The sequence below is a fragment of the Canariomyces notabilis genome, assembly GCF_033297395.1.
Source record: "Canariomyces notabilis strain CBS 508.74 unplaced genomic scaffold N656scaffold_2, whole genome shotgun sequence".
Lineage (NCBI taxonomy): Eukaryota > Fungi > Ascomycota > Sordariomycetes > Sordariales > Chaetomiaceae > Canariomyces > Canariomyces notabilis.
Genome location: NW_027041824.1, coordinates 1743250 through 1760261, shown reverse-complemented (window position 1 = coordinate 1760261; position 17012 = coordinate 1743250). Strand labels below are relative to the sequence as shown.

At 52.1% G+C, this 17012-nt stretch overlaps 4 protein-coding genes across 4 annotated transcripts in view; 2 read left to right on the top strand and 2 right to left on the bottom strand.

Annotated features, from left to right (window-relative positions):
* The first annotated feature begins 5814 nt into the window (after window positions 1-5814).
* N656DRAFT_260274 (uncharacterized protein) lies at window positions 5815-6771 on the top strand. Its single transcript, XM_064809037.1, has 3 exons — window positions 5815-6189; window positions 6284-6507; window positions 6591-6771. The coding sequence occupies exons 1-3, from the start codon at window positions 5983-5985 to the stop codon at window positions 6763-6765; spliced, it is 606 nt and encodes a 201-aa protein (XP_064674174.1). The 5' UTR covers window positions 5815-5982; the 3' UTR covers window positions 6766-6771.
* A 219-nt stretch (window positions 6772-6990) lies between these two features.
* On the top strand, window positions 6991-7826 carry N656DRAFT_774908 (uncharacterized protein). The gene has a single exon (XM_064814368.1). The coding sequence runs from the start codon at window positions 7345-7347 to the stop codon at window positions 7615-7617; it is 273 nt and encodes a 90-aa protein (XP_064674173.1). The 5' UTR covers window positions 6991-7344; the 3' UTR covers window positions 7618-7826.
* Window positions 7827-13280: 5454 nt separating this feature from the next.
* On the bottom strand, window positions 13281-14353 carry N656DRAFT_260209 (uncharacterized protein). Its single transcript, XM_064809036.1, has one exon. The coding sequence runs from the start codon at window positions 14137-14139 to the stop codon at window positions 13390-13392; it is 750 nt and encodes a 249-aa protein (XP_064674172.1). The 5' UTR covers window positions 14140-14353; the 3' UTR covers window positions 13281-13389.
* A 1482-nt stretch (window positions 14354-15835) lies between these two features.
* N656DRAFT_811516 (uncharacterized protein) overlaps window positions 15836-17012 on the bottom strand; it is a gene marked incomplete at its 5' end in the record, with an annotated part of 1830 nt that continues 653 nt past the window's right edge. The window contains 2 exons of the mRNA XM_064818374.1: window positions 15836-16673; window positions 16746-16911. Coding sequence (XP_064674171.1) covers window positions 16216-16673; window positions 16746-16911 — 624 coding nt within the window. The 3' untranslated portion in view covers window positions 15836-16215. The remainder of the gene's footprint in view (window positions 16674-16745; window positions 16912-17012) is intronic.

Genomic DNA, 17012 nt, shown 5'->3' with positions numbered 1-17012 from the left:
GTATAGACCAACATTTGCTAAATGTTAGATTCGCGCGCAGAAACCACAAGTTATCTTGTCACAAGGCGAAGTACAGTACATCTGGGAGCAGAGTTTATCTTACTTGTACTAATCTACTTATTCAAGCTGCTCACGAGGTCTTGACGTAACTAAGTCAAGGCTGAATACAATCATCTTCGTACCCCTTAACCGTGTCTTTCAGCACGAACACTCCTCGCGGGTGATATTTTGGGTTCTCCTTGGTTTGAAGCTCTCGGTGGCCCTCGAGACTAGCGCTGGACTCTGGTAATGGGCTTATCGATTCAGTATGTCTTGCCGGGGAGAGATCGTAGCAGTTCTGCAATAAAACAGGGCAAACTGCACCGTAGGCTCAGGGGTCTGCACAGGGACACAGGTGTTGTACCCACTGTCGCTGTTTGCTTGGGGCTTGCGGAAGGGCAGAAGTCCAGCCCTTTCCATCAACCAGGACGAATAGTTTCAAAGCCGCTCCATCCATGGGACACTTCACCTTGACATTTGAGTCTGGTGAAGGCAAGACGAACAATAATGACAACCGTGTGGAACGTACCTGATGTAATGAGTGCCTAGGCGCCCCTATAGGTCATAATGTTGAACAGGACATGATGTCGGTCATACTGGTGCTTTCGTTCGTACCCCACTTACAAGTCAAGGGGAAGTGTATTGTTGCCAGTGGATGACAGAGACCCCCATGCCTTAACAAGGTTGTTGGAGCTACTGTAGTTGTGATAAGTGAATAGGTGAGTCCGGTTGTTGGCTTGGTGCCTCCTTTTGTTATGGTTGTTATGTGTGCCTTGGGCAGCATTTCGGTAGCGCTCCTCCTTGCTTGAAAGACCTTGTGCACGGTGGGTTTGTTGAACCGATTCTCCCAATTTGCTGCGGGCCGTCGAGTTCCTGGCGTGGGTTCTTCACGGAAGACGCTACGGGCCAAAGACAATGTAGGCTGGGCTCCCTACGGAAACCGCAAGTCTCTGGTTTCTCCCAGGCCACCTCTTGGTTCAAAGACTCGGTGTCTGTATGCCCTTCGGTCTCTGTATTGTAGATACCGAGGCCCTGCCCTGGAAAAACGGTCAGCAATGCACCTCAGACAGCATCATGAACCAGAATAAGGCGTCGCCCTGGAACTCCACATAGGGTACGTATAAGACAAACAAGCGCTACAAGCTTGTTGAAGATAGCAGATAGCCTGGGACAACGGGATAAACCTAAGCCTTGCAGTCTATCCATGTTTACCAGGGAAAAAAAATCCTGGAAAAGGAAGAGGAAGAATGAATCATGCAAGGACGAACAAGCGAAGATAGGGATATGTTAGGACAGTTTGTTTTCGCTGATCAGGGTCATGGCCAACCTGATCCCTTCTCTTCCAAGACTGACGATGGTAGACAGGAGACACAACCGGCCTCGGTCAGCTAACTGGCCGTTGTGATGAGCTTTGCCGTCTGGGATGGTAAACACTGGCAACGAAGAAAAGACGTAGAGCAGGTGTAATACAGCTGCCATGCTCTCCCTTCAATGACGACAAGAGTATAGGGGTGAACTCACCTTGAAATAGCGCTTCCCTACCTGGTAGTTTCCCACTGCAAGCCTCCGGTCAGCGGTTCTTCCATGCCCGGATCCTTGGTCTTCCCTCTGGTTTGCCCTAGCGGATATGTTGTCGATTTATTCCAGCTCTTGAAAGTGTGCTTGCCCCTTATGCTTCATTCTTGTATTCGTCCTCCTCTTTTATCTCTTGCCGCCACACGCGGAGAGAGGTGCCCAAACCTCTGTCAGAGTATGTATGTCATCATGTCCCTTCTCTTATAGCCCGAATGATGGGCGACTTCAATGTTCCTACCCTGTGGCTGTCTCTTGTCGTTTGCCTTGTATATGTCTACCTCTTTGAGACTTGCGTTTGATGATCCGGGGTATATGCCTCCTCTTTAACCTCTCACCGCCACGCCGGCGAGAGGGGTATCCCAACCGATATCGCTATATATATCCGTTCCTTCTCTTATAGCCCGGTGGGCAAGGTCTCAGCCTAGAGATAGCATGTATTGTCATCTTCTCCTTGTGCTTGCACCGTCTCTTGTAAACGCCCGTTCGTTTCTGCTGCCCGCGCTCTTATGTGTCTCGGATCTTCGTGTCCTTGATCGTGTGCTTCTTGGATCGTGTACTTATGTCCAGTCTTGGATCATGTGTGTATGTTCCTTCTCTTGTATGTATTCCTTCTCTTACACGCATTGCTTCTCTTTATGCGTCTTGTATCTGGTGCATCCCCGTCACCTATATACTTTACTCTTGTGTATATTCCTTCTCTTGCTTGTGTGTCATCTCTTCTGTGAATTTTCGTGTATCGTCCTTCTCTTATATATCCCTTCTCTTGTGTGTATCCATTATTGTGTTTGTATCCATTATCGTGTTTGTGTCCCATCTCTTGTATGCGTCTTGTCTCCCGTATGCGTCTGTCTCTTGTATATGTTCCCCCTCTTGTGCGTTTCCCCCTCTTGTATGTTTCCCTCCTCTTGTGTGTTTCCCCTCCTTGTGCCTCTTTCTCTTGTGTTTTTTCCTTCTCTTGTTGTGTGTATCCCTTCTCTTGTGTATGTCCCGTCTTTCGCGTATAGTCCTTCTCTTGTTTGTATCCCCTTCTCATGTCGTCTCATCTTCTACTTCGTCGCTTGGGTGGATTTCGTCTCAATTTCGTCTCTTGTGTGAACTCCGTCTGATCTGATCCGTCCCATGTGCATATTCCGTCTCTTGGATGTATTCCCACCTGTCCCATATATGCCAGGCCCTGTGAATATATTATATCCCTCCTCTTGAGTGTCCTCCTCTTGTGTGTTCCATTCCTCGTGTGTGTCCCATCTCCTGTATGTGTGTCCCATCTCTTCAACTCTTGTACGTACGCCCCTTCTCTTGTATGTGTGTCTTAACTTGTGTGTGTCTGTTGCATTCGTCGGTCGGTGGGTCGATTGAGTGTATTCCGTCTCTTGGATATATTCCATCCCTTGTATATGTCCCGCCTCTTGTATATGTTCCAGCTCTTATGTGCATTCCAGCCCTTGTGTATATGTGTATCCCATCTCTTGTTCGTCTCCCATGCATTGCCTGTCCAACTTCCTGTATGCACCCTTGTATGAGTCTCTTGTATCCGTCTCTTGGAATGCGTGGCTTCTTCTTGGGCGGGAGGCATGGCTTCGGCTTCGTTTTCTGTGTCTTAGGAGTCAGATTAGAGTCAGTCAGCAGCTGAGCATATATGCCCATGAGCGGTTGCATACATACCGAGCGTAGTACAGAGCTTGAGGCCTGGCTTCAAAGCGACTTCCTCTCCTTCGGTTCTCGAGTAAATGACCTAGTGCCAACAGTACCAGTTAGCACATACTAGTAGTCCTTCCTGACGCTTCATCCAGCCTCCAAAGGCAGTCGCTCGCTCGCCACTGAACTAGCAGGCAGTGTTGCGTTCTGATTGCTAGGGAGCACCGAGAACTTCATTACTGCAGTGGTATCGAGGTGGCTGAGGAGAGGAGAGTCGATCCGGCCGCGAGTCGCCAAAATGTGGCTTCTTGCGAGGATTTGATCGATTCAGATTCCAAACCCAAGGGCAGCATGATATTAAAGCAACTCGAGAAAGGGAAGGCGAGTATCTCCAATGCAATCAGCACTTACCAGCTTCAAGGATGCGAATATCTTCGCCCACTGGCAGTCTCTTTGCTGCTGGATCCCAAATCTTGAATAGAAATCGAGGGAGATTCTCGAATGCCGGTAGAAAACGGTGAGTAACCCATATTAGCAGCCCTCGGCGTGACCGGAAGGTTCATGAATGCTGTCTGGGTAGTGAGTCTGCCTGGCTCCTGGCCGGGACGGGCCGAGACCTGCCCCGTCGACCGGTAAGACCCGCATCACTCGGCATTACTGCCGACAGAGCTGAGGGCACCGGAGAGGGCATGGGAACTGCTAAAAGTGAGTGGTTGAACAGGGTGAGAAGGATGCTGAGACCCAATCCCTGAGTCACAATTACCATGGCTAGCAGGAGACCTCAGGTGGTGTGGATAAGCAATCTTGATGGGTGGTCTGGACAAAAGCGTTAGGACATGCTTCATATTGCTCCTACGGGACTACCAACTGCACACTATGATGGCGAGGCAACTGGCCTGCGATGTACACCATATCATGGCGAATTCAACATGGCACACAATCCTTACCTAGGTAGGTGCTGCCAGTTGGGCTTCCTTGTCCTCATTGTAGCCTCATGATCCCACTGTATTACCAGGTACTAAGCAAGGTAGTAGAGGCCTTTGTCTACCTAGGTATGTAGCCTCCCAAAGAGGCCGATGGGCTCAGGGAGTCAGGGGCATATGAAAGAAGAGTGCCCTGGTCATTCTTGTTGGTGGCCCACTAAGAAGGTCTGGCATTCTTACTGCATCCAGTTGCCCAAAGACCTAAGTAGCCATTGACGTTCTGTTGCAGCAGTGAAGAGAAGACTAGCTGTCAAACGAAGAGTCATGTAACGTTGTCTGCTACAATTAAGATTCCTGCTTACTCCGGATCAAGGTAAAGAACCTTGCGCTGCCTATCAGGGGTTACCATCTCCAGCCAGCTGTCTGATATTCAGATAGTAAGACTCAAAGCAAGCAGCATATTGAACCGGTGTCTGTAATATAGCAGCCGGGCGGAAACGCAGTTCTTGAAATACGCTAACCGGCAGTCTGAGATCCGGAAGGCTTACACACCGATACATCGTATTGCTATCTCCTAGGTCTATGGGATCAGTTCGATGGAGACTTACATAAGGGAAAATTACCTTGACGGACACGCAAGAAGGCAGCGATCCAAGGGAAGACAGTTGCTAGCTGGTGGGAGACTCAGACTCTGTAGTACTTGTGGTAGTTCCACTACTTCGTACCACTGTGCAGTGTGGACTTTTTGCCGTCGTCTCCTGTAACCGGCCCTTCGGGTCGTTTCGACCTGGGTAAACGCCTCGTTCACGTTGAGCCGTTGGTCGTTGGGTATAGCTCCTAGGAGACTGACGGTGTAGCAGCCGTGGACTTCCTTTGGGATCGAGGCCGGGTATGGGCAGTTGCCCAGAGACTCGGACTCCCGTTTGCCGGGGGTTTATCTGGCACAACCAAGGCTTTCGCCGATTTTGTTCGACGTGCAGGGTATACTTAGCATTGTTAGCAGCAGAGATTTCCGCCTGAATCGTAATGTACGTGAGACCGTGACAGGCATCCATTCCCATGGAGCCCTCGGATCATCGGATGTGTGTTAAAGGTGCATACGGGAAGTACTGATCTATCATTTGTACCTTCGTGTTCTGTGTTCATGTGCCTCTACTTAGGGCAAGTTACCAGTCAGGAGTTCAGTTGATTCAACTGAAATTGATGCTTTGATTGATTCTTAGAGATAGGATCAACAGTTTTCCGAGCTTTACGGACTCTCATCATCCTCTGGGTACTCCGTACATGCACGGAGTACTTGTTACTGTTGGTAGCCCCCGGCCCCCCGCCCGTTGGGGGCTGAAATACCTTATTTATGGAGTTTGTTGGTTCACATACCAGTCTCAGGCAGTCCGAGATCTGCTAAGCGGAGGGGTCAGAAATCCTTCTGCAGGGGTGCTTCAGGCTGCGACACGATGGCACGCCCTCGGTTAGCTCCCGTGGCTTGTGAATTCTCCGTCGGGTCTGCAAGCAGGTTGTAGTATCTTCCCTTCTTCTGTTCTTCGATAATCGAAACATGCTACCGAAGTACGAAGTATGAGTTGATGAGAACCGACAGCCATCGTCCCAATCCCAGCAACCACTGCTGTTTACTCGTACGGCGCCAATAAAGTCCCCGGTTTTGCGCCTCCTTTTCTTGAACGGTTAGCGATCGAGGGACGTTTGTAACACTATTCGGGCGGGATTGATTGGCGCGCGTCTCCGCTGTGCGAAGGGCGCAGGCGAGCAGGCGGGCGGGCACGCTAGGGCAGCCTGAGACGGTGAGCGGAGGATGGATGTTCCCAAGGAGAGGAGATGCGTCCCTAGAGTCCGGGCAATCGGGGAGCTGAGCGTCGGGTTCACTTGGGCGCAGGTTTCGTTGCGGTTACTGTCCATGGTCTACACACTCGGCGCGCTGTCCTTCGTTGCGTGGTTGTACGTCTATTGGAGGCCGCAGCCACATACCCGGGTCGATATTCTCGTGCCCTCTTTTGTTCCGGTATGGGCTCACTCCACTCTCTCCTCACCTTGGCTGCGGTTGACCGTCCTTGCGATACCTGGCTCGCGTTTACTGACTGCCTGCGGCTACACAGGTCACCGTTGGAGTCCTGACGGACGGTGGTGAAGTGGTATCGCTGCTCTTCTTCAACCGAAAGCGGGCCGTACACCCCGTAACAGTCTGTTTCGATGTCGCCCTGATCGGTGTCGGCATCTTTTGTTTCCTTGTCCTCAGCATGATCGATCGCGGAACGGGAATCCGGCGAGAGTACTGGGCTCATGATATGACGAATGCAATGATCTTCATGATTGTCTTTTGGTCAGTATCGACCCCTCCGTTGACGACGGGATGCTTCATGCTTGATCAACACGACTGACTCTTTATCTTTGAAACCACCGTAGCATCATACACTCGGCGTTCATTGTCCTTGCAGCCGGAGGAGTTATACACGTCTATCTCAAAGGAGATAGGAGCGAAAGGGAAAGCATAGAAGCGCAACTGGAAAGGAGTCGTGCTGATATGATTCAGTTTAACGAAGCACAGAGGTTAAAAGCGCAAGCTGTCGAAGTAGTATGATGAGGCCGGGTTTTATCGAATAGTAGACACTAGACATTGATCGTTCCATTTGCTGCTTGTTGAAGGGGTGTCGGACTGTCGGTGCAAGTGTGGAATGTGGACTCTCAGCTGCAGCCTCAACCGCTGGGCCAAGAGATATGCCAGCTGGCGTCGGCCGTCGAGCGATTGAAGGTCGCACTTGTCGCAACAAATCTCAGCCCTGGTCCTTTTCCCTTCCGACGTCATCGCGATTGTCGATTGCCAAGACCAACCGAAGCATCAACGAGGCTTGGCCTTAGACTGCGAAAAGGGGGGAAGCTCATGGATATGACGTCGAAGGGCCGCCACAATGTTGACAAACAAGCTTTTGAGTAGGGGACCAGGCCGACGCAAGCCAGGTGATCTTCAGAGTGCCGGAATGCCGTGGTGGATCTGGAAGCAGTATAAGACGATGCCATGATTCCAGAGGGAGTGATAATTGCCACCTCTATCCGTCTTCTATACTAAGGTACCTCATTAAGTGATAGATCCATACTACTACTACTACCACCACCACCTCGTCTCTTCACCTTGTTCAAACAATCAGCCTACTACTCCATCATGAACAACAAGAACGACTCCGGCATCACAGGCGCAGGCAAGGTCGTCACCTCGACCCTCGGCAACACCGTCGGTGGCCTGGCCAACACGGTGGGCGGTGTCTTGGGCGCTGCGTCGCGCGGTATCGGCGAGACGGTCAACGGTGCGACAGGCGGAATGGGCAAGCCCCTCGGCGACGGCATTGCAAACATCGGCACCGGCGTTGAGGGCGGCGTCGCCTCGGTTGCCCAGGGAGTCAAGGATGCCGGCGAGTGGAAGACAAATCCGAAATAGATGAGTTTCTGGGTGGAAGGGGGCGACAATCAGGGGCCAATACACGGATGGAAAGGAGTCACGGTTTCATTTTGGATCGGAGCGAGTACACATTGGATCAGTCTCAACTGGGAACTTCGGCGCTCTGCTGCTGAGAAGCACACGGGTTGACAGCGACTCGAGGGAACAATCTTTCTAGGACCTAGGATAGGTTCAATATCATGTGGGGTTTTGGCACATTGTAACGATGTCGACCTTTATACACTTACCTTGTTGGTGACGCCTCGAAAAAGGCACCTGCATGCTCGAGGTTCGCGACGGAGACATCAGTCCCCTCCTATAATAGCGACCGGGAGACGCCTGGACATGCCTCAGACAAGACCGTGGCTCTCGATGCCGGAGTGTCAACAGACCAGCTGTGATCCTTAGCAATTCGAGCCAACTACAGCAAGTTTCTTAGCCATCAGAACCACAGGGGCTCGCTACCCTACCTCGAGAGCCGCCACGAGGACAGGCCATTTCTCCAACCTCGGGCTGTCAAGTTGTGACGACACATATCTGGCGACGCCACTCCATGCATCTCGACCCGTTCCACTCGACAGTGGCGAGATAAGCAACCCTGAGACGCAAGAGCCTGGAATTGTGTAGTTGAGCAGGCCACTCTTACGTTGGCAGCGGTCAGCTGTCTCTCAGTCAACGCACTAGTACTACCAGTAGACCCCAGCTCAGTGGCAAGGTATTTTCCCCTAGAATTCATAGCGCTTGAGGACCAAGTCCCCATCCACTGTGGGAGATTGCCTCAGTCACGATATCGAGAGTTTGCTTCAGGGAGAGATCGCTTACGACCTGTAGGACTAGCGTACTAGTAGTAGCAGATTCGCCAGCCAGGCCGCGACCAATTCCTCCCTTTTACAGACTCGGCCCTACAGCCGTTTATTTGAGTGACCGTATTCCCTCCCAGGCGTGACCTTGCTCAGATACCTACCCAACGGTGCGCTGTACGGACACTCGTTCGGCGGACTCTTGGTCGTTGACGTGCTTGCTCGCTTGGCCGGCTATGTTCGACACGTATCTAGCTGCCAGTCGGGCGCTTGGGTAGCGGAATTTTGTCCGTCCCGACTGCCCGACATGGTTAGCGACTCGCTCGGGCGAGAGGGAGGTTGAGGGGCCCGTGGTTCTGCAGCTGAGGAATATGTCGGGCCGAAACATGCTGCTGTTGCTCTGGCTGCTAGCGCTCCCGTGGATGGTGTTGACTATTTTGCGAAGTAGCAGATGGTTGCGGGAGAAGCCTTTGAGAGATGGTAAACAGGTTTTGAAAACTGTCTTTGTTCAGGTAGGTACTAGTAGGTACATGTAGGTAGCTACTTAGATGCGCTACCTAGGTCCTAATTCGAAAGGAAAACAAAGAATAAAGGCACATCGAGAACTGTTTCTAGATCACAACTGGTTGTCTCAGCTTGTGGTCTGCTGTGACTGTACTGTCCGGGCGCGCCTGTTGGTAGTAGTTGCAAGCATTGCTTGCATGTGTTCCCTTGACGGGAAGTACTACTATCCAGTGATGTCGGGTCCAGTCTGCAGCCCACATCACACCTTTCTGCGTGTTGTCTCAGTGCAAGATAATTGAACGCACTCAGTTACCCCCGATTCTTAAAGCAGCAAGCATCGTTATTCCTGACTAAGGTACCTACCTAGTTGCGAGGGATCTTGGAATAGACGGAGTCACAGAAACAGAACAACGTGCCTTCTACCATCCGTTCGCCCAAGTTCTTTCAAGTAAAACACAAACCTCACATGGAGTTGCTTGCTGTATCCTCTTTAGGGTCCCTTCTTCTCCCGCCAATTCCAAACATTCCAATCTCTTGTAATCCATGACCATGTCCCAATTGTCTCCGCTTATGCCCTCCTCTTCTCTGTGATTCCAAGTTTTTCTCTCATTGACTGTGATCTCGTGGTGGAATGTTCCGGCAGATCGAACAATGTGTATTTTTGGCATTTTTCTCTGTCTCTCGTAAGAACAAGACATCTGGAGTTCAGAATTTTACCTGATGAGATCACCATCAGTCTTGTGCCGGTTCAACCATGACAATAACAAGACCGTTGAAAAGGTGGAGAGCACATAGGATAGTGTAGCTAGAGGACATGAACCAGCCAACTTCAATTTGAATTTACTAGTACTTGATAGCTCTCTTATAAGCTCTCGTGTTCCTCACAACTTGAACTCGACCATTTTGTGCCTGTGAAGCCCATTGCCTTGAACCCTCTATGCCTGTCCATGCTGATCTGCCACACCCATGTGCAAGAAAATGACAGTATCAGTAGCGTCCAGTTCCAGATGTCATTGATACAAACCAGTACCTATGACATGGAACCCACCCCTTGATCATGAGCCCAACTGTCTCACTATCTTCCTTTTCGCCTGATGAAATTTGTGAATACCCAATGTCTCCTGGGCCTTGGAATGGTGTTGCAGGAGGAAAGTTCGAAACTGGCTGCAGAATTCTCGCTCGCCGTGCCCGGTGGGTCCCCCTCTTCCTCCATGTTGTCGTCGACGGCGCATACCAATACTGCTGCACCGCATACCCCTCCATATACGCGACCACTGAGTCTCGAGGCTTCACTTCCCGCGTCTGCAAATCAGCCAGAGAACGCAGACGGGCACAGACCGCCCTGGATGGGTATATAATGACCTCTCACCTCCCACCTTTCCTCCCCTTCTCTCTTCTTTTCTCAAGCTCAATCCGAGCAGGATTGCCAAGTGGTTAATCCTGCAACTCGGCACAGCAGAGATGGCCACAAGCCTGGTCTTCCAGGATCTTGCCCTCCACTGCCTGCTGGACATTAAAATCCTCTCCTCGACCACCTGGTCATCCTCCTCCCATGGATGACTGGGCGAGGAGGTCAGAGGGACATGGAAAGGTTTCTTTCTTTGCTTTTTTTGTCTTGTTTTTTTCTGTGACTCCATCATGACACGACAACACGGTGACACGTCAACAACACGACGACACCACTCTCCCTTCCCTTCCATCGCCCCTTGACCACGCACAGGAATCATCTCTGTTTTTTGTTGCTGCAAGTGGGAGCGGAAATCAAACCCCCGACCAAGGGCCCATGGGGTTCCAGGATCCAGGTCACGTCTTCTCTCCATGAGACGTGATCATGATCTCTGGGCTCACATCTTTTTCAAAACATTCCCGCATGTCCACCTCATGTTCCCCTCCCTTCTCATGGCCTGATAACCATCAAGGTTGCTGTTCCTCTCCATGATTACTGACCAGGCTCACTGGGCCTACATTGTTATGTGAATGTCCTTGTCCATGTCCACCTCCATGCATCACAGGTAGGTAGGTGCTTGTTCCCTTGGATCAGTGACCAGTATTTCTCTTCCTGTTCTCCATGTGACGTGTTTTCCAAAACTAACATTTCATGTGCAGCCATGGTTCTCTGTGGAAAGTAGCCTGCTTATAGGCTCTTTTCCCTTTAGGCTGCGCAACATCAAATACCAGCCACCTTGACCACCTTGGATCTGTTGCCCGGCCAGGTTTGGGACATGGGATCCAAGTGATTAATGGGTGGTACATTTCAGATTTTCTTTCTTTGTCTTGGCCATGATGACTTGTGTGAAACTTGCTTTGGTGACTGTGATCTGCATGTGCTGATGGTTCCAATGTCCCTCAATGCGTTACTGTGTATTGTTTCTGTGTATTCTTCCATTGTCCCTTGTCAACCCCAGTAGAACAACATTCGCCTGTTGTCTGTGTGCTGTTCTTTTTATGTGTGATCTGCCTTGCTGGTTCTTTGTTTTCCTTGCTGTGTGTCTGCGTTTATGTTTGTTTCCTCATTCCTATGTATGTGTTTCCCTCCTATGTGTGTGTTTCCCTGTTATGTCTGTTTCACCTATTAATGTGCTGTGTGATGTGTAAGTAGGTATCTTGCTAAGTGTGTATGTGTATGTGTGTGAGGTACTCTATGTGATGTCCTTGAGCTGGTAGGTAACCCTTCTGTGACTCTGTCCTTGACTTCCTTGTGTTGTGTGGTTGTGGTTCACATGCAATCTAACTACAACTTTGTCACTCTCCTATGTAGCCTCTAAGACCAAGTCTGTCTTTATTAGCGTTTTACTATGCTGGGTTGGTTCTATGATTTGTGTCCCTGTTTGCCTGCCCGATGAAATCATGTTCATTGGAGTCTCCCTGTGGCAGATTTCTTTATGTTCCATCTATGATGGGAGTGCACGCGATACTTTGACCTTGCACTGGAATTCATCCACCTGATATACATCCGCATGCCCTGCAAAGGCTGCAAACAACTTCAAGTTCACACCGGAATAAAACATCAATCCAAGTGCTAACTGCTAAGTAACGTGGTATCTCCGACAACCAAAGACCTCAGCTGTACTTATCTGCAAAGAGATTTCTGCGTGGTAGTGCCCGAATTGGAAGGGGTCCACTGGCAGCTCGCACCTGCGTTGTCAATGGGAAGTGCCAATATGGGTGTGATGTGGAGTGTGACCCCGTTTCCCGTCCATGACTCCTTCAATGTTGCCCGACAAAGGCACCGCCAGAAATAAAATCAAACAGCGGCTGCAACAATTCCGATTGGCACTTGAATTCTGCAGTTTCCTTGAATCTTTGATTATTTCCCTCGATATTCCAACTTCCAGTGAGCTACGGAGGTGAATAACCCCCCTCGTCCTATGTGTTTGGAAGGCGACTCCGGCTGGGGACCGGAACCTGACATCCTGCTACCACTTAGATGCCTTACTTAAGGTACCCAGCTCTTGGGCACAAATCATTTGGAGAAGCGCAATCTAAGTTACTAGGCAGAATTGCACCTTCAGCCTTCAAGCCTACCTAAGTTGCGTGGAACGAAGGGTCAGAGGTCGAGCGACTGAAGACGGAGAATCCGAACAGGGAGGCTGGAAAGAGACGCATGTCCGAACAGCTTCGCACCGTTGACCAGAAGACCGGAAACCTCATGGGCCATGCCCTTCAGCCTCTCCGGTATGTGGGAGGAGAGAAGGTAAGGTACCTTTCTCGTCGCCCTGAGCCCAATCCAGGCATTGATCCATGTTGACACAGGCTACAGCAGGACAAAAATGCCCTTCCCTTCATTCTTGTCCTCCCTACCGGCCGACCAATACATTCCTGGAGACCAATCTTGTCATGATCCCTCTCGAGGTCCTCGACTGTCATAGGCACAACGAAGTGGAACTCGTTCTGGCGCAGGAAGCTCAAGATCATTAACCCAGGTAGACCTTCGGCGTGGTCGTTGGGCTATCCGTCGACCTCCGGATAGTCTGGGTTTGCGAAGGGCATGCCGAAGCCATCGACTCCAGCCGGCCAAGCATAACTGGATACAACTGGAACGGCTCTCCCAACTTGATACCACTGGTTGCGAGGCAGCCCCCGAGTCAAAGTAGCAACGGATTTTTCAACGAACGCGGTGTGTTGATGGCTTGGAATACTGGAATGGGCTGGGTAAAATAAGGAGGGAATCTGCGCTCTCCATCGCCTGATTTGGGCAAAAGAAGGTTGCCGTCCCGGCATCCAACGGGCTGATTGAAACGTCCAGGCATCCAACGGGCTGATTGAAACGCTGCCCAAGAGGCTCATTGGCTCCTCCTCACAGTGGAGCTTCAGCCTGATGCAATACATAATCTCGTCCTGTCTTAGAGTTGCTCGTACAATTTTGAAAATCGCATTCGCCATTCAGCTAGTTACCTATATACTGACGTTGTTTGCCAAGTTAAACTGTTGAGGCATCTATCAATCTCCCGGTGTCCATCGTCCCATCTCAGACTGGCGATTCTATCATCTCCCCTCCCTCTCCGACGGGGCCTGCAGGCTGCAGCGCTGGACCGCTAGGGGAATGAATGCTGCCGCAAAGATAATGGTTGAAAAGGCGATCAAGTTTCTGGAAGACATGGGTCGATGGACCAGAAAGGTGTTGTTCCCTCTCAAGCAGTACCTCCCAGCACCCGACGGCATCACGACAGACGCAGCAGCGGGGATAACCGCATGTGGGAGCAGCCGACCCGTGGAAAACTTGAAGTCGCAAAACTGCTTCAGAAACGCGGTCTTGGACCAGATCAATGGCTGAAGCGGTGCCTTCGAGTATTCTTTCGTTTCCCAAAGAACGCCAAATGCTTTGGGAGGCCCCGCGGCCCCGGAGACTCTGCCAGTGGCGGGAATCTGCATTTGATGAAAGCTCAACAATTTGGCCGGGGGGCGGAGGGCCCATGGCGTGATGGAGAGCAGAACGCCGGGACTTGGTGCACGACGCCAACTCGGATAAACCCACACAGATGGGAAAACAGGCTCTCTTGATGATCTGAGGAAGAGAGAGATGGCCAGAGAGGCTCTGGGAGGCAAGCCTATATAGGCTTGCCTGGCTAGCTGTGGTGGTGAGGGTGTTTGTCCTGTCAAAGAGGACAAAGGAGCTCAAAGACCCAAAGAGCTCCACCAACAACACAAGATAGGGCGCCTGAGGGACCTGGCTACTTCCATAGCGAGGCTGCACCCTTGTCGACGCCCCTTTTGACATGCGAATGCCGGTGTAGCCCAGAGCGCCCAGAGCCCTTGGTTGAGATCAATCCCAACGCTCCCACCAACGCTCCTGAGTCCGCCGCTCCCACACTGTCCATCAACCTCGGGCTTGGATGACGGCATCCTCGATATAGCCGAATAGAACTTGGGAGAGAAGGTCATGCATGTACCGGCAAGCCTGAGCCAAGCAGGCCAAGTCGGCCCTGCCATCTCTTCTCAAGATCGCGAAGTTTCCTCCTCTGCCCGGCATGCTTGGCAAGGACATAGACGAGGCGGCGGTCGGGGGCCCATTGGCTTGAACTACCTTGTCTGTGGGTTCTCAAGGCGCCTCAGTAGCAAACTGTACAGGCGCCTTGAGGGTGTTGTCTTTGTACAGTAATTCTTCACTGACCACCTTCGCGGTGCTACTGTTTTGGGCTCAGATCATGCTTCTGACAGCGGACACCACGGAAAGCAGCAAGACACCGTTTGGCAGGGCCTTGCTAGTCAACCCCAATTTTTGGATGCTCATCACTATCACCCTTCTCATCATCTACCCCTGCACAAGCCTGCGCCTGCGGGAGGTCCACGGCAAGGCGCTGTCAGAGCACTGCGTCAAGCTCAAGTTTACCTACCGCAATGTCCACTACGGCATGTCATTTCACTTCTCAATCGGTCTCGCTCGGCTCTGCTGCCTAAGCCACCCGTCGGCGCCATTCTCAGGATGGAAACCGCTGAAGACGACAGCTCCAGTCGCCTTGGGTGACTAGTTCAGAAGATTGTTGTGGAAGAAACGCCACTAACCCTCAGTCAAAATGGACTTCTGAACCGTCTCCGCCACCTTCAGGGGAGCGGGTCTTCGTCAGAAAATGATTTCACATCCTCGTCACATCTGCAAGTCCATCGAACTCGGACGACGGATCTTCCATCTCTTCGGCCTCCACTACCACCACAACCCCTGAGCAGCCTGCTCAGGAGGAATGGAGAAAACAAGCAAAAGAAGCACGAGGCGGGCGAGTTTGGAGATTGGGTCGGGGAAAACGCCGATTAGGATTGCAGGCTAGACGGAACAAGGCCGTTGGCTTCGACTGTGCCCCTGGCTGTGACGAGTGACTGAGTGGAGGTAGCGGGCTCGCTGTCCCCATGTACTCCCACCCGCCAAGTTAACCGCCAGGTATCACCGCAAAGACCTTTGACTCTGGGGCATACTGTTGATGGGACCCTTACTGTTTGTTGACTCATGACTTGTGTGCTGACGCCCTTGACTGAATGTGACCGTAAAGATACCGGACAGCGTTATCTTGCCCTTTGAATCGGGTGGTGTAGGACGCTCCCGTTATGTTCTGAATTATTGCACGGGGAGCGCCACGTACGTTCACTTCAATGCTCTCTCTCGCTCCGGGGGGCACGTCTCTTCATTGTTTATAACTTAAAACGGAAACAAAAGAAGAAAAATGCAGACTGAAAAAAGGAACCCGAGCAGCTTGAAAAGCCTACTTCCTCCCCCGCCGTCAACCCCCCCTCCCCCCTTCCCCTCCAGGGCTCCCCTTCCTCGCCCGCGCCCACGCCTCTCCTCACCGGTAGTCGCCCAAATTCTAAAAAGGCACCGAAAAAACGCAAATGACCAAGGAGAAATGTTTAGAGCAGCGCAGCAGCAATGCCGGCGGCCGCAAGGAAGCCGAGAGCCGGAGCCACCGTCCCATCCCACCCCACCCCAACCACCGCTGCCACCAGCGCGACACCACCACCGCGACCACCACCACCAGCACTATCACCGCCACCACCACCGCCACCACCATCACCACGACAACCAGCCCCCCGCGGCTCGCCCGGCTCGGGTGCTGCCAGACACCGACCACCACGCTTAGGCGATGGCGGTGCTGGCAGCAGCCTGGCCCTGGCCCTGAGGGGCCGACACAGGCGCCAGCGTGGACAACTCAATGCCCGAGTCTGGGCCGGGGTTGTTGCCCGGATAGGGCATGGCAAAGAGGGCCGGGGGGCTGGGATGGGGCGCGCCGGGCCAGAAGAAGGTGCCGTTGAAGCGGACTTCGTTGATTAGCCGCTCCTGTTTTGTTTTTGGACATGTGGTTAGCACTTAGCAGATGGACTTTGGGTCGGATGTGGGCATGAACATGGCGGTAGCACGGGGAGGGGTTGGGGCTGTGGGGGGTGTGAGAAAGTGGCAGAATAGGACTTTACTTACCAAAACGGGAAGACTGCCGGCCACGATGCCACAGAACAGCTCGATCACCCGCCACGTGTAGACGTCGGCGAGGGTGTATGACATGTCCGTGGGCGTGAACTTGAGCAGCACCCAAAAGTGGTAGAAGCCGGAGCCGACGGAGCAGAGCCCGACAAGCAGGGCCACCAGAAGCATAAACTTCTGGTACCCGTCGATGTGTAGCTTGAGCAGGCGGGGAATCGGCAGGGAGAAGACGGCCAGCGAGCACAGGACATCTGGGATCGGGATGTAGAACTGCCGGGCGACAAGGTTCGTGCAGTCGCCCTCAACCGAGGGCATCCAGAGTCGCTCGGCCGGGTAACACTCAGGCACTGATAAGCGTCAGCCGTCCTTGATCCAGCGGGGAATGATAATCAGGGATTTGAATGGACGACAATACTTACGGAAGATGGCGGAGAGAGAGCAACCGATGGTCCACGCGGCTGAGATGGTGGCGATGGTGAAGCCCCAGGTGCGGAACTCGCGGTCCTCCCAGACCCGCTTGTAGAACAGGAGGATGGCGGACCGGAAGAGAGTGATGCCAGCGAAGTAGAAGATCTCGGCGCCGAGCTTGAGCTGTTGGGAACATCGTCAGCAATCAACATATTGAAACAGCTTATAGGGAAGGGAAGACTTCGTCTTCAGGGGCTCCCCGCGGCTCCCGCGAATTA

Coding starts and splice junctions, on each gene's coding strand:
- N656DRAFT_260274 (XM_064809037.1), top strand. CDS start 5,983: ATGGATGTTCCCAAGGAGAGGAGATGCGTCCCTAGAGTCCGGGCAATC. Junction 6,190..6,283: donor TCGTGCCCTCTTTTGTTCCG/GTATGGGCTCAC, acceptor GCGGCTACACAG/GTCACCGTTGGAGTCCTGAC. Junction 6,508..6,590: donor ATCTTCATGATTGTCTTTTG/GTCAGTATCGAC, acceptor AAACCACCGTAG/CATCATACACTCGGCGTTCA.
- N656DRAFT_774908 (XM_064814368.1), top strand. CDS start 7,345: ATGAACAACAAGAACGACTCCGGCATCACAGGCGCAGGCAAGGTCGTC.
- N656DRAFT_260209 (XM_064809036.1), bottom strand. CDS start 14,139: ATGTCAAAAGGGGCGTCGACAAGGGTGCAGCCTCGCTATGGAAGTAGC.